Below are 15,919 nucleotides of genomic sequence, written 5' to 3' on the forward strand. Positions count from 1 at the left end.
TTAAACTTTAGAGACACTCACTTTCTTCATCTTTTCTTATTTATCTTTGGGTTATTTCTTTAATGGCCACTAGTTTACTACCAACTTTTTCCCTAACCCCTTAGTTTATCGAAAATACCCAGATGACTTCTTTTTTGGCGTTACTGTCCATTCACTGTTAATTTTCTATTGATTTTTCAAAAATACCCTCCTTTTAACTGTGTATTAAACTCTCCTTAAAATCTCTCACTCCCCCCCCCCCTTTAAAAACTTAATTTCTTTTTAAAAACTTTCCCTCTCTGTCGAATAACTCTCTCTCTCTCCCTCGAAAAACTCTTTCTCCAGGCCCGTGCATGGGGGCGTGCGGGCCGTGCGCCCGCACAGGCCCCCCCACCACAAAGAGCCTATTTTCTGTGTACTCTTAGATTTAGTACAAGATACTAAAAAGAAAGCGTGTGAATAATCATTCAGGAGGTGTGTAGCTAGTTTGTAAGTCGCAAAGAACTCATTCAATTGGTCGTGGGTTTGACTCCCGTAAGCAGTGTTTTGACAAACATTTTGAGTTTTTTGAGTTATTAAAGGCGCCCCTAAGAAGTAATATTGGCGCCTCCTCAAGGCAACACTTGGAGGCAGGATGTGACAAAAATGGGCACTAATAACCGTTTCCATATTTCTTTATACCAGGAGTCACCCTCTCAATACATGTTATTTTTCTTGTTCGCTAAATATCCATCTATGTGAGGTCAATTTACCTATGTTAATCTATCTTATTTAACTATAACTCCGACTATCAAATAACTTATTGTAGTATTTTCAAGCATATTGCCCGTTAAGGCCTTTCGAACCGCCTCTTCTAAAATCCCATATCTTTCATGTAAATGTCTATCACTGACTCTTTGAACAATAAATTCCTATCTTTGTATTAAATTTATCTCACTAAACTTTAATTTTGCATTGGGTAAAAAGACAGTCTAATTCTGATTTTGAATAAAAAATGTATAGAAGTCAAAGAAGTTTATTTGAATGTTAAGTCCATGATAGAGCAAAACCATTCCGTAAGTTTAGATTCATCAAAGATTTCATATAAGTTCATTTCAATAAATTATGACAAAAAAAATTTTGTTACTTCGCATTTAAAAAATTATTTTACTTGACTTGCAAGAGGGCCCCGACTAATGTTTGGCACAGGGCCCCTAAATTGTTAGGCACGGCCCTGTCTTTCTCTCTCGAAAAACTCTCTCTCTCATCATCTCTTTCTTCTTTCCAAACCCTAACCCTAGAATTTTTAGGAAGTCGTTCATCAAATCGGAATCAAGCAAAAAAAAATCTCTCATTTCTTTCGAAGTAATCATCGTAGGTTGAAGATGTAAAACCAATGAAGAACAATGATCGTCGTTCTAAGAAATCGTCGTTGGTTGAAGATGTAAAACCAGTGAAGAATATTCATCGCCGTTTGAAGAAATTATCTTCACTTGACGCGATTAAGAAGAAAAATAAAAAGTAATCGAAGAAATCGATTGATCTTGAAGTTTTTGGTAAAGAGAATAGGACCTGGTCCAGAAATGGTCCCTACACAGATTTGCATTTTAGATCTGAAATTAATGATGCCTCCTCCTTCTATATATAGTCATGTTTATGTTGAATATGTTTTTCATCCATCTCTCCCTTTCAACTTATTGTTCAATAGTACTAAGTGATAGAGTACTGACCAATACAGACATCAACTCAGTCCAATGTATTCAAATTTGATAAGTCGTTTTATTTTCAGTTTAAGATATGTATAAGATATTTTGTAAATCACAACAGAAATGTAAATCTGATTGAAAGATTACAAATAAACAACTCTCGGTGCTAAGAAAGTAAGGCAGGATTTTACATTTTCATGGTATCCAGAGCCGACGGTTCTTAATCCCCTGGTTTTTTCTTCTTCTCTCTATCACAACTCTTAAATATGCCAACAATGGTTGCCTCTTCACAAGAAATCACTACTCAAATCCCTGCCTCGCCCTATTCTCTACCACAATCTCCTACCTTGACTAACCTTATTCCATTAGTCTCAATCAAGTTAGCTAATACAAACTATCTAACATCGAAACAAATCATTCTGATCATGAAATCACAAGATCTCTTTCATCATATAGATATCACAGCTGCTGCTCCTCCGAACCAGATCTTTGATGAAGACTTAAATATGGATATTGTCAATTCAGCTTTCATGCGATGGACGAGGATTGATCAAACTCTCGCCAGTTGGTTGAATTAGACTCTATCTACATCAGTTCTTGCTCAGACACCTGAGTTTGGCACTGTAAGAGAGTTTTATAGTTATTTAGAGTCGATCTTTTTCGGCTCAAAATAATATATATGTAAATTCCAACTTCTTCTCCATCTAGAAACTATACAGAATAATGTTTTGTCAATGTCTGATTATGTAGGTAAAATCAAGGAGAATTCTGATGTTATTGCCGCCATTCATGTGCCGTTATCTGATCTCGAATTAGTTTTACATACTTTGTGAGACTTAACTCCTGCTTATTCTGCCTTCGCCACTGCAATTGAAACGATGGAGAACTTCCCCTCATTCTCCTAACTTCTGCCGCTGTTATTTACGCATCAACTGTGTTTGTTGCGTCAAAATACTCCTTCCATTCAGTCCACAACATTGGTTGCTAAAAAGCAAACTCCATCACAGAACTCACCTCACGGTCGATCAAATGCTTCTGGTCGAGGTGGTTGTGGTGATCGATTTGACAATAGAGGTCAGGGATGTGGTAGAAGCAATTTGAATCGCAATTTTCAGTCTCACTGAGGTTCGATTTTTGGAAACCTTACTTCTTCTTCTGTTCCACATGTTATTTGTCAAATATGTGGACGTAGTGGTCACATTGCTTGTTATTGCTACCATCGAGGAGATCAAAACTATCAATAGAGTGCTGACATTCCTCAATCGTTTAATGATTATCAACCAAATGTTGATGCTTATGATCCTAATTACTCTGCTGACTCGGGAGCCTCCAATCACACGACACATGATTTAAGTCAGATGGTTAATATCAGTCCATACTATGGTAGTGATCAGGTTTCTGTTTGCAATGGTTCCTTTGCCCGTAACGAATACTGGTAATGTCATCCTTAAGTCTCTGTAGTCTTCAATAACTTTGAGAAATGTTTCTCATGTGCCTTCAATCACAAAAAAATATAATCTCAGTCTCACAGTTTACTAATGATTTGGATTGCTTCGTCGTGTTTGATAAAAATGTATTTTTTGTGAAGGATCGTGTAACGGGGAAGCAGGTCCTTCACGGTCATAACAGGGGTGGTCTATATCAATGCTCCGCTTTAGCTCTTCAAGATTTTCATAAAAGTCATAGAGATTTTCATTCATGTTTTTCAGGGTCCAAAGTTATGCATAATGGCACATGAGCTTGGGTTATCCCCATTATCGCGTGTATTCCCAAAATTATCTCGAATGAGAACTCAATTAGTTCAGATTCAAATTCTTTATGCTCACGTTGTATCATGGCCAACCATCACAAATTACCCTATAAACCCTCCTATTTTTGGTCTCAACAACTATTTTCAACAGTTCATTCCGATGTGTGGGGACCTTCGCCTATTATCTCCAATCTAGGATAGCGATATTTCTTAATTTTGGTAGATGGTTTTTCTAAAGTCACTTGGCTTTATTTTCTCACTGAAAAATCTCAAACTTCAAGCCAAACTTCAAATTTTTTAGAGCGATGGAGGAAGTGAATTTACATCTAACAAAATAAAAAATTATTTTCTAAGTTATGGAATTTTACAAAATAAAGATTTTCTTTTCAATTAGAGTTAATTCCTATTTGGCCCCCTACTTGACCAGCTTCCTTTATGGCCCCCTATTTTCTGTAAATTCAAATATGGCCCCCTTTTTTGAAGTAAATGTCCTAAATACCCTTCCTTTAAATATTTTTTTAAAATAAAATTAAAAAGAAAATATAAATTCCACCTCACTTCCCTCTCCACCACTTATCTCTCTCCACGTCACCTCTCTCTCCAACTCACCTCTCTCTCTTCTCCAACTCACCACTCTCTTCTCCGATGAAGGTCGTCGGCCGGAAAATCTTCCGACCGGCAACCTTCAAACTAAAAAAAAAAAAAAAATTCTCTCATCTCTCTCTCTAAAAACTCCGGCGAAGGGGGTTCTGGTCTGTTGACGAACAGACCCAGATCTAGTCTGTTCTTTAACAGACCAGAACTCCCGCGAAGGGAACCCCCTTCGCCGGAGTTTTTAAAGAGAGATGAGAGAGATTTTTATTTTATTTTTTTTAGTTTGAAGGTTGCCGGCAGAAAAATTTTCTGGTCATCGACCTTCATCGGAGAAGAGAGTGGTGAGTTGGAGATAGAGAGAGAGGTGAGTTGGAGAGAGATAAGTAGTGGAGAGGGAAGTGAGGTGGAATTTATGTTTTCTTTTCATTTTATTTTGAAAAAATATTTAATAGAAGGGTAGTTAGGACATTTTTCATAAAAATAAGGGGTCATATTTGAATTTACAGAAAATAGGGGGCCATAAAGGAAGCTGGGCACAAAATAAGGGGCCAAATAAGAATTAACTCTTTCAATAACTTGGAAAGTGGAGGTTGATTTTGAGGTTAGGGGTGAAAGTAATTGACCATCTTTCTAAAAATTTTCCAGCAATATTCATAATGCTAGCTAAGAAATGTACCTTTTTGACAAATGGAAGAATGCATTTTGGGTTGGAATATGTGTGACTAATTAATAACAACCAATGCCTTCTATTTCATGAGTTTGGTTGAAAGAAGCACTTATCTTAATTTTGATATGCAGGTTGTTCGGCAGTAACCAGGTTTTTTGTTGATTATATTTTTTTTCCTTTGTCGATAGAGGGTTTTATTTCAGATTTGGGAATGTCATGATCTAATTGATTTACTTTCTTGGGGTCATTATGTTTCTGTTAAAAATTGTTTTCACGCCTGGCTTTCCAAATGTGCCAAAGAATAATGTCCTGAAGCTCAATTTGGTTAGAGTAACCTGCACTAATGTAATTTCCAAGAAGCTATCCATTCCTCTAGAGAAACCATGTTAGTAAATCGAATATTAATATAAAACATACCTTTCTAGCCTTATTGCAGTGCAATAGCCCGTGTTCCATAGTTTCCAAGTATTACACGAGTGACAATTCATTGAGTTGTTTAAAAATATGCTAATTCGAAAACCAATGAGACGACTGTTAGAGAAACATTTCCGTAAAAATAGATTTATCCGACGAATGGTCTTAATATTCCATATGAACTTCCATGAAACTTCGTCTAAACATTCTAGGATAGGTGCAGAGCTAGCTGCTTATACATATAACTAATGTAAATTTAGTTGAAGGTGTAGGAGTTCATTTTAGGTTATCATGACCTTTAGTTTGAATATCAATAGCTTTCATCCAGTTACGAATGTTTGGTTCAAAGATGTTGTTAATTATAGCTTTGTTCCATTGATTGTTTAAAAGAAGTAGGGAAATTCAAGTTAGATTAGAATTGTACCTGTTATTTAAAGGAGTTGGGTGGTGAGGGATCCAAAAGTCGTTCCAGACGTTGATATTAGTTGATGTATGCACTTTCTGAATAGAGATATATGAATTTTATCCATCCGAGGACGATTGGATTTCCATAGCCAAAAGTGGGTTGGTTTGGGAGGATCACGAGAATTGGATGAACGAAAATATTTTGCTTCCAAGAGTTTAGCCCAAATGGAATTGGGTTCGTCTGTAAGCCTCAAGCTAGTTTGCAAAGGAAAGCTTTATTGTCGCAATACGGATTACAACTACCCAAACTGGCAAGATTTTTGGGGAGGCATATCTTGTTCTAGGCTTTGGTAAATATACCTTTAGATTTTCTCCACCAAAAATCCTTTGAGAGACCTCAATGCTTTTGCAGGCGCTTTTGGGTATAGCGAAGTATTGCATCAGCTATCAGGAAATGGCTGCAGCAATTGTGGAGACTACAATTGTGCAACCAACTTGTGCATGGAAATTATTCTGCCACTTGGAGAGTTTAGAGTGGATTTTATCAATGATATTGTTAAAAATTGATGTTTTCTTAGCACCTATGAAGAGATGATCTCCTAAATATTCTTCAGAGAAAAAAACTTTTTTTACTTAAGGTTTTTGATAATCAAACTCTTGAATTTGGGGTGAGTGTTTTTAGTAAAAAAGATATTCGATTTAGTGTAGTTGATCATTTGGTCTGAGGCCTTGCAGGAGATGTGTAATGACCATATTAAGGTTGGGAGTGGGAATTACAATAAAAAGGCATTGATTAATTGAGGATTCAATAAGACGACTAAGCCCTTCCATCGCTCAGGTGAATAAGAAAGGACAGTGACAAAGGATCTCTTTGACAGATTCTTCTATTAGGCCAGAAAGTTGGTCTTGGCCGACCATTTATGAACACCCATGGAGGAAGTAGAAATGCAAGATGTACCGCCCCTACCCCACATAATGGGGTGTGAATAGTAATTCTCTTAAAACCCCCTATCAGAACCCTACTTACCCATCAGACTTTTCTTTCTTTTCTTCTCAACCAGCCGTGAGTTTTAAAGAGGGGGAGGTATTGGTTTCTAGTGAGAGAGTTAAAAAAGAAGTAAAAGAAGGAGAAGAAGGGATCGAAGACAACCAGACAACTCGATTCTCTTGGCGATTAAGGTAGGTTTCATCTTCCTACGGCTTGAATATCCATATTCATAGATAAACCTAGACAACTAGGGAACACCATAAACCCTAAAGTTAGTATTAATCGAACATAAAATAAGGTTCATGAAACAATACACATTAGAAGTAGTAGATTAATCACTTCTGTAAAACCAGAATTTTAGGTCACTTTAAATCACATCTATATGCTAGATTATAAAGGAAACTTGCCTTAATGATCTTGATAATGAACGTACAATCTTTATTATTATTCTCATGCTACATTTATGTATAAATATCAACTTTGGTATGATGATAGAAAAATGTGTTATTTTCCAAATAACCCCAACTTTGTGACCAGCTTCCTGCCTGACCCCCTACTTTAGCAAAAATACCCATATGGCCCCCTTTTCCGTTATCTTTAACTTTCCGTTACTCTCTCTCCTCCATCTCATTTTCTCTATATGCCACATCATTTGAGCACGCCACATCATTGTCTTCACCGGAAAGGGTCGCCGCCCGGCCAAATTTCTAGTCGACGACCTTCAAACATAAAAAAAAAATTCCTTCTCTCTCTCTCTTCTCTCTAGATCTGGTTCACCATGAACCAAATATAGGTCTTGTTCGAACAAACCTTCAAAGGTCTGTTCGAATCAGACCCGAACAGACCTTCATTAATTGAGGGTCTGTTTCAGTCGAACAGACCTAGATCTGGTTCATGGTGAACCAGATCTAGAGAGAGAAAGGGAAAAAAAAGAAGAGAGAGGGAATTTTTTTTTTTATGTTTGATGGTCGCCGGCCGGAAATTTGGCCGGCCGACGACCCTTGTCGGTGAAGACGATGATGTGGCGTGCTCAAATGATGTGGCAGAGAGAGAAAATGAGATGGAGGAGAGAGAGTAACGGAAAGTTAAAGATAAGGGAAAAAGGGGGCATATGGGTATTTTTGCTAAAGTAGGGGGTCAGGCAGGAAGCTGGTCACGAAGTTGGGGGCCATTTGAGAAATAACCCTAGAAAAATTCAGCAAGTATTATAATGATAACAACGGCTTAAACCCCTTTATTTGACATGATTTAAGTATATGATTCTCGTAATTAGGCATCTCTTGCTCATAAACGAGCTCCTTGTATATATGAAAGAATAATTGATAGACTTCAACATGATATGTGGATATATGTTGTTTAAGTTATTGTTAAACACCGGTCACTACTTGCCTAATATTATCGGTATGAAACTAGTAGGTCATAGTAACATATTGATGAATATGAATTTTAATACATGTATGTTGTGGTGTGATGTTATTATGTGTGGGTAATGTGATAGAGTTGGTTCAAAGTTGTAAGCGATTGGTGGTTGGCCTGACCCTCTCTACCGATTGTTTGATGCGATGACCGACGGGTTCCCATGATATATGCGTACGGAGGTATGGCCTAGGTATAGAGCGTATAGGGACGGTGTTAACACGAGGGTTATAAGGAGGGTTTAGATGAGATTTCCCTGGTGGATACCAACTTATCATATCACTTTTGGTTGTTTGTTCTAAGTGTGTTTTCCTTTATTAAAGTTGTCCGATTGAAATGCATACTTGAACACCTTCACTTAAGTTATGGAGTTGTCCTTTTTATCTTGATAGATCTTGAAACTGTCTATTAAGGCTTAAGGGATTTCGAAATCTACTTGTCGGGTTCTGACCTAGCCTATTATTTTTCAGGTCAAAGAAAATAGGAAGTGCCACCTGCTTGAGTCGTAGTTAGCCGTTGGAGGTAGTTATTTGGAGTTGCATCTCCTAAGTAGTTATTTCTTTTATTCGTTTATTTCCGACCCATGTGTCGATGGTCTAGAGACTTCATTCTAGTTTTGTGAACTAAATAAAGTTTCTTTTTGATGATTTATTGTTTCTTACGAGCTTCATATGTGATGTTATTTGTCTCTTTTGATGATTATATCGAATATGTTTATTGTTCTGCAGAGAAATGCTTTAAGTTTAGGTTTTCATGGCGGCCGGCGTGGACATCTGAACTTGGGGCGTTACACAAGATTTGATCAAATTGACCCAATGCTCCGAGAAACCTGGTTTGGTCATTTTGTTTAAGAGAAAGGACCATTCTATACGATCAAAGACTTTAGACATATTAAGTTCGAGCGCAAAAGTAGCTTTTGGATCCTGTAATCTTCTTGTAAGAATGAACTAATTCCTGACCGATGTTGATGTTATCATTAATTTGGCATCCAGGGGCATACGTTGCTTGGTAAGCGGAGATAATATCATTAAGAATATTTTTTAGGCGGTCAACTGGAATTCTTGTAATCATTTTGTATGTCGTACTAAGGAGATTAATGGGTCTGTAGTCCGCAGGGATTTGCATGGTATTAGATTTGGTAACAAACAAATGTGAGTATGATTAGCTTTCTGAGGCAGCATCATGGTCTAAAAAAAGTTTGAACCATTTCAATGATGTCACCATTAATGGGATCCCAATTCGATTGATAAAAGAAGGGAGGGAAACCGTCAAGATCCGAAGCTGCCTCTGCCTCGAAGTGTTTAGCATTCATATTCACTTCCTCACTGGACGGGATAGCAATAAGAAGGCTATTCTGAGAATCAGAAATAGACTTACTGGACCAGTTAAGTATTTCCTCCAAAGTATTTGTTTACTCGAAGTGGAGATCATTTGCAGGTGAGTGGTAAAGATTGACGTAATCTCTGTTTTAGAAGAAACCCAATCTCCGGTGCTACTCTTAATGAAATGGACTCTATTTTGTCTGTTTCTTCTAATAGCAATGGAATGGAAATATTTTGTGATAGAAGTTTTAAGGAGAGAGAGCAGAGCCATTCTCTACCATTTATTTTCTCATTGGGGTGGAAGATACAATTAAGGTCCCTTGGTACTCTCCTGTCCCCTAATAAATTTGTTGTCCTTATAAAAAAATTAATTTCTTGATTTGTCTACATAAGATATTTGTTCGTCCACATGCCACCAAAATTTGATACCCAAAAGTTTTTTTTTTGAATTGTTCAACATGTGCTTTGAACCCATGACCTCTACGTGGAAGATTATACCTCTTACCACTCCAACCAAGAGTTGTTTCCAGTTACTATTTCAATAAAGTTTACCTTGGGGTGAGGAAGATTCTTTTACTCCAAGTCGAAAGCCAAGTACAACACTTTTAGAAACCATCCACTAACTAATTTTATAGAGTACGTATAGATAATAGAGGTATTATTTAAATCAATATCCGAAAATCAATATCCGAAAAAGTTCGAATTAGAATGGTACTGCATTATTCTAATGGTACATGAGAAATGCTAAAATCACAAGAAATTTTGACAAAAGAAGTTACCCAGCTGATGTAGCGGTTGTGGTTTGAAAGTTTAACTAAATCTTGAACGCTGAGAGATGAATATCACAACCGCCACATCAACTAGGTAACTTCTGTTGTCAAAATCTTTTGTTATTTTAGCACTTCGGTGGTACATTAATTGTAGCGAAGGCTTTATAAGATAGAGCAGGATCAAGTTTAGATAAACTATTTTATTTCAATATGTAATATAAGCACATGGAGGTCTATCATATGTAGTATCACAAGAATTCGACTTTCGAACCAGAGAAAAAGGGTCCCCATGGAGGTGGTAATATGATAAGACCTTAAGTAGAAAAGAATGAAATTTTGAGCAGAAAATTGACCCATTCTAAATACATCAAATGAACTAATAACTCTACATCAAGGTTATACCTACCCAAACTTACTACATCATGTGAGCTAAAATATTCACTTAACAACCTCCCACTTCCTCGCCTCAAAACTTCCTCGAATCAGCAATCTTCGGTTCAAATCATTTTCCATTTCATTGGAGGCTACACAACTGCCAAACGGATGTGCCACCTATAACAAAATGCAGTTGCTCTAATGTGACAGCGGGTGTAGTTGCTTTTAATGTTTTAACTTTTCGAAATAGGAGCGGCAACATTTTGTAGTCGAATCCTGTTAGCTAATGGTCTAGCGATGAGTCCATCAGTGACCCACCCGGCTATGTTCCCATCATGTTTGATGTGGTCGAATTCCCTTTGCACATAATCCAAAGAAATTTGCAGTTTTCCTCCTTGTCTGCAGTCATCTGCTGCACTCTTCGGCTCAATCCCTACATTTTTCTCTAGCCAATATAGATAGTTGACATGAAACAATGATCTGAGCATGTCTTGTGGTGAAGATCCCTCTTTAAGTACAACCTGATTATGGGTCGGAATTTTAGTCACCAGAGAGCTATCCAGTTTACAAGCTACTCTCTATAAAAACTAAACATGAGAAAGCACAAGTTCTTTTGGTACTACTTACACAAAATCGTCCCTCATGCTCTGTCAGCATATAACCTTCATTTTTGTACAGCTCAACCAAGGCTAATGCGTCATCTTTGCTCTGAACAACTTGACTTAGCTTGGAGCCTAGCTGGAGGCGGGCCTCAATTTGAACAGCAGCATCCTTGGCTTCGTCGGAAAGAACTTGTGGTTCTGCCTGCACACATGAATCAATAACCGGTTATGTAATTAAGTAACTAACAAGTATTAGTGTATATATATCTTTCATGTAATTTGTTTTCTTCTCAGGGTTACTTTTGTTCATTGTAATACCTTTCCATTAGTATAAATATATGGCAATATCCTAAAGCTAGGGTATCTTGAGTTCTCAAACTACATTAAGTACCTTCAAACCTCCCGTTTTTCTATTTTTGAACTTATCAAGCCTGTCAATATCTCTTTTTCGAAGTATCACACAGTTTCTTACTATTATGAAAACCCATTACTGAGAAAATCAAATTTGAAAGCTGAGTGAACACATCTGAGATCCTCATCTGGGATTTATATTTTCAATTTACTTTATGTTCTTCCTTATTATATCAACGGTGACAGATGGGCCGAAAGACAGGGCCATAATTTAGGCCAAAATCAGTTTGGACGACCAGGATTTCCTATTCAACGTCATATTTTAAGATTGCCGCAAATCCTGGCTGATTTGGTCCTAATTCGGCCAAGATTTTCGACTACTTTATCATTTTTGTTATTACATTAGGAAATGGTGACATTAGGTCGAGTTCACATGATAAGTGGCAGCAATAAACTCTATAAGGTCCAGGGTAACATGTATTCAGATTTTTCTATCAGTTGATCACTTCTCTATAGTAAGCCTATGTGTCTCGATAAGAAGTGCATAAACAAATTAGTGCTTATAGCAGAGAATCAATTATATCCTGGAGTAGAATTTTCTTTTACACAAAAGCAGGCTCCCAAGGTCAACATAGAAAGAGCGATAGACTTCCCCCGAATTGTATAACTCTGTTTCATGTTAAACCGCTGAAGGGAACTATACAGCCACTTCCTTTATAAAAGGTTAAGAAAATAGAAGTAAACGAAAAAATCATGGAACGAAAACAAGATCTAAGTAACATAAAAGTCACGAGTAAACCTAACCACTTACCTTGGATACAAGGCCAACATTACCGAGCTGCAGGCCTGGAAAGAGCGGCTCCTCATCGTTGACTTCCTTTACAGGAGGAACTTGGCCACTGAGTAGATATTCACTAAAGACCAAACCTGTTGCAAAATCAGTAAGCAAGTTCAGATTAGTAAGCATTCTAGAAAATAAGAAATAATGATTAAATGACAACGGAAATAATTCATAAACACATGATATAAAATTTCAGTTGTTGTGAGAAACCCAACTTGGGTACGTGTTGCTATGTTTTGCTTCCCACTGAGGATAGCGAGGTCGGATACTGGAATCAAGGTTCTTGGTCCTCTTTAAGAACCAGTTTGCTATTTGCCAAAGAAATTATCACTTATTCTTGATGGTTTTATTTAGGCCTGTCAATGTTTAGACAAATATCTGTATCTAATCTACATTTGTATTCGAAAAATCCGATCCGAAAAAATATTAATATATTTATTAATTATTAGATATATAATTATTAAATACAAATAATATATACTATTAAATAGACATATAATAATAATGTTTCCCTTCATATGGTCAAAACTTCATCAGATCATGGGGAAGGGAACAAGGGTGTAAAACTTTGAAAAACTTTACATTTTCTTCTAAATAGAAATTTTAGATTAAGCTTATCAGATAGTTTGGAATTTGGATATATTTGAAAACATTCATATAAAGATGGCAAATGTGTTGCCGGTTCATATATTGGATAATTTTTGGATATTAGAAACGGATACAGATACACTGCACTATCCATCTGTTAAGTATTTGTTGAGACCCTAGTTCCCTTATTCTCATATGTGATGACTCATCTACTCCATATCTTCTCCACATAATAATAAATTTATGGGTTTTGCTTGTGCAAACGTATTTCTCTGCTATCACTGTTTAGTGTTTACCCACTCACATCTTTCAAGGAAGGCCTTTGATAGATGGGAATGGCTAAAGGGACTCTGTTGTATCGTTGCGCACTCAGCATATAGGATGATGAATGGGGATGCATACGAGAAACCGATGAAAGCTCAACTCAGGGAATACAATAGAATAATAATTAAACAGCTCATTGTTAGTGATGGAAATGCAAGCATGTGGATAAATAAATTGAAGGACACTCTTAGTTTGGGCTATGACATTATTCTAGTGACTTCTGTTTGTAGAAAACTATAAGATTGGAGGAAAGAAATTACTTGCACGATATGGATTCAGGGTCCTCAATTGAATGGATTGATATGATCTAAGATTGCAAAACATGTGGATCGCAGTTACCACAGAAAAAGAAGCAAAAGCAAGAGGAGTCGAGGAGTTGATGCAGTTAGCTAATCCTATACCAAGCATGATACCAATCCATTTGCTCACCATTCCTTGAGCTTCACCCTTTGCAATTACCTGCCATAGTACCACATCTTAACAAGAATGAAATCGAGCAAGTGAACCTTGAAAAAGCAAATGGGAGCTACTTGACCATCAGGAGAAAAAAAAACAAGCAAATCCATAGAAGTAAATCAATTACCTGAAGTTTATCCTAATAGAGTTAGTCTTTTTACCTCGGCAAAGTTTCTTTGAGCAGCAAAGCCGGCATAGAAACAGCTCCTTGTAGCAGCCTGTGAAGCAACAATATTGAACTTTTTTATATATATTGTAGTTACTAAGCCAGCATAGAAACTATATATTGTAGTTATTAAGATGTAAACATCTAATAAACTACAGCTTGATCACAATATCGGATTTTCAACTAGTTAGTCGGGATTGCTAGTTGCTAAATAACTAAATGTAGGTTCCTTTTCTCCAGCTTCCACCACAGGTATTACGCTTTCTTGTTCATTTGGATCTTATGGGATATCTTATTTCTAATTCTTGGTTTCGGATAATGTTTAGTATTCCTGAAGACACCAGATACCCATAACTGATAAAAGAACACTTACGAATTCATTCTTTCAGAAGGTTAAGATAACTGATCATTATCTAATATGCAATGACATAATTCTAGTATATTGGTATATAAACCAAGGTTAAAGGACCGCGCAAAAAGAAATTCAAGATAGAAAACAAACCTGAATTAAAGCGGCAGCAGATCGACTAGCACCAGCAGCTGCACCAATGAAAACAAAGAGATGAGGGAATGCAGGAGTTAATAGCTCCATTCCATAAGCAGCATTTTCCATAAGATCTGCAAACAACCTCCAACCCTTTGGATGCACATCGAAATGCCGTCCATATTTTGACAACAAAATTTTGCTTAGATACCCAATACCATCTTTGAGTACCCAACTCACAGCTGCAGCTGTTGGAATTGCCCCTTTCCCCAATCCAACAGCATAAAGTAAAGCCTATGGAAATCAATAACAAGGGTAACAATTAGTAACACACATATACATATATGTAGAGAGAGAAAGGGTTAAAAGAGTTAGAGAGAGAGAGACCTGAGTGGAAAGGACACCACTGATTTGGCTAGCAACACCTTGAACTCCTCTCCAGAGAGAGTAATCTAAATAATCACTACTAACACTATTAGGGTAACCCTCTGGAAGCATAAGTTGAATGAAGAGTTCTTTACACTGTCTCCATAAATTCAAACCTAGAGACAATGATAAGGGTTTGGTATCAACTATGATGAATGAATCTTTGGAAGGGTCAGGGTCTGGAAGAAGTCTAATCCATTTACCACCTCTAACTTCCCAAACTACATCTTCAGTTTCTTCAGTAGCTTCAGTTGTTCTTGCTAGGGCTGAATTAGAATGAAATTGACAATACCCACAAAAGAAAAGGAAAAGATAAAGGAGGAAGATAGAACTGTAGTCCCCGCCGCTGTCAGTGTTGTTGTTGCTGTTCCACCACCACCACTCATCTGAATTCCCTCCACGGTGATTCTTGTTGTTGTTGTTACCAAACCCCCCTCCTTCTCCTCCTCCTCCTCCTCCATTGTTATCAATTTCAAGTTCTGGTGGTGAAATGAAAGAATTAATTATTGAGGAAAGTGAATGCTTCTTCTGGTAGGAGGAAGAAGAGGAAGAAGAGTAGTGGGTCCAATTGAGTTGCCGGGAGAGAGAGAAAGAGAAGGGGTAACCAGATTTAGGTGATAGAATGGTTGCATTTTTGAAGCTCAAGGGAGAAGAAATGGTGGGTATAGTCGTCGTCGAGAGAAACCAACTATTGCAACTCATTCTTCACAAGAACATACAACTCTCTCAAAATGAGAACCACTTTCTCTCTTACTCTTTCTTCATCAAATACAAGCCCAATTTGAAAAAGGGAATGCTGCTATAGTTCCCTAGTAAGCTACTTTGTACGTACTCAGTGGAGAAATACTCTATTACAAAACTAATTTTCGTGATGAAGGTTCAAAAATACGGGATAATTAGTCATATATCCAATCCTAAATCAATAAATACTAATGATCAAAATAAAACATGAAATAGAAAATAAGTCCTGTAGTTCTCATGCTTCAAGCCATTTGTTTTCTCTCATTATTGTCTTTTTATAAATATATTTTGACCTATAGTAAATCAAGGCCACCGTTTTGGGGAAGGTAAAAAAGTTTCAGGGGAAGACGGTGGATAACCAAAAAATTCAAATCAGACGCACCTTATAACTCGCCCGCAAAAAGTCGCGGTTCGGATGTTGCCGGCGACGGCTCGCGACTTCATCATCTTCTATCTCTTCCCTTCGCCAGAATTTAAAGAGAGAAACAGAAGAGAGAGAGAAGAGAGAGAGGTAGGAAGGGATGAAGAAAGAAAGATGAAGACAGTCGGCCGAAAATAGGGTTGAAGGGTCGCCG

General features: G+C 37.1%; 1 protein-coding gene across 1 annotated transcript; it reads right to left on the reverse strand.

Annotated features, from left to right (window-relative positions):
- Positions 1–10,175: 10,175 nt before the first annotated feature.
- On the reverse strand, positions 10,176–15,476 carry RUS1 (root UVB sensitive-like protein (Protein of unknown function, DUF647)). The gene is made up of 7 exons (XM_086647735.1): positions 14,565–15,476; positions 14,196–14,471; positions 13,689–13,745; positions 13,332–13,530; positions 12,130–12,245; positions 10,993–11,169; positions 10,176–10,886 (listed from the first exon to the last, which is right to left on the reverse strand). Exons 1-7 carry the CDS (start codon positions 15,303–15,305, stop codon positions 10,599–10,601), a joined length of 1,854 nt encoding a protein of 617 aa, XP_086503861.1. The 5' UTR covers positions 15,306–15,476; the 3' UTR covers positions 10,176–10,598.
- Positions 15,477–15,919: the final 443 nt, after the last annotated feature.

This window comes from Eschscholzia californica, unplaced genomic scaffold, assembly GCF_041429995.1.
Source record: "Eschscholzia californica isolate CP2 unplaced genomic scaffold, dmEscCali1.0.p SCAF_6, whole genome shotgun sequence".
NCBI classification, from domain to species: domain Eukaryota; kingdom Viridiplantae; phylum Streptophyta; class Magnoliopsida; order Ranunculales; family Papaveraceae; genus Eschscholzia; species Eschscholzia californica.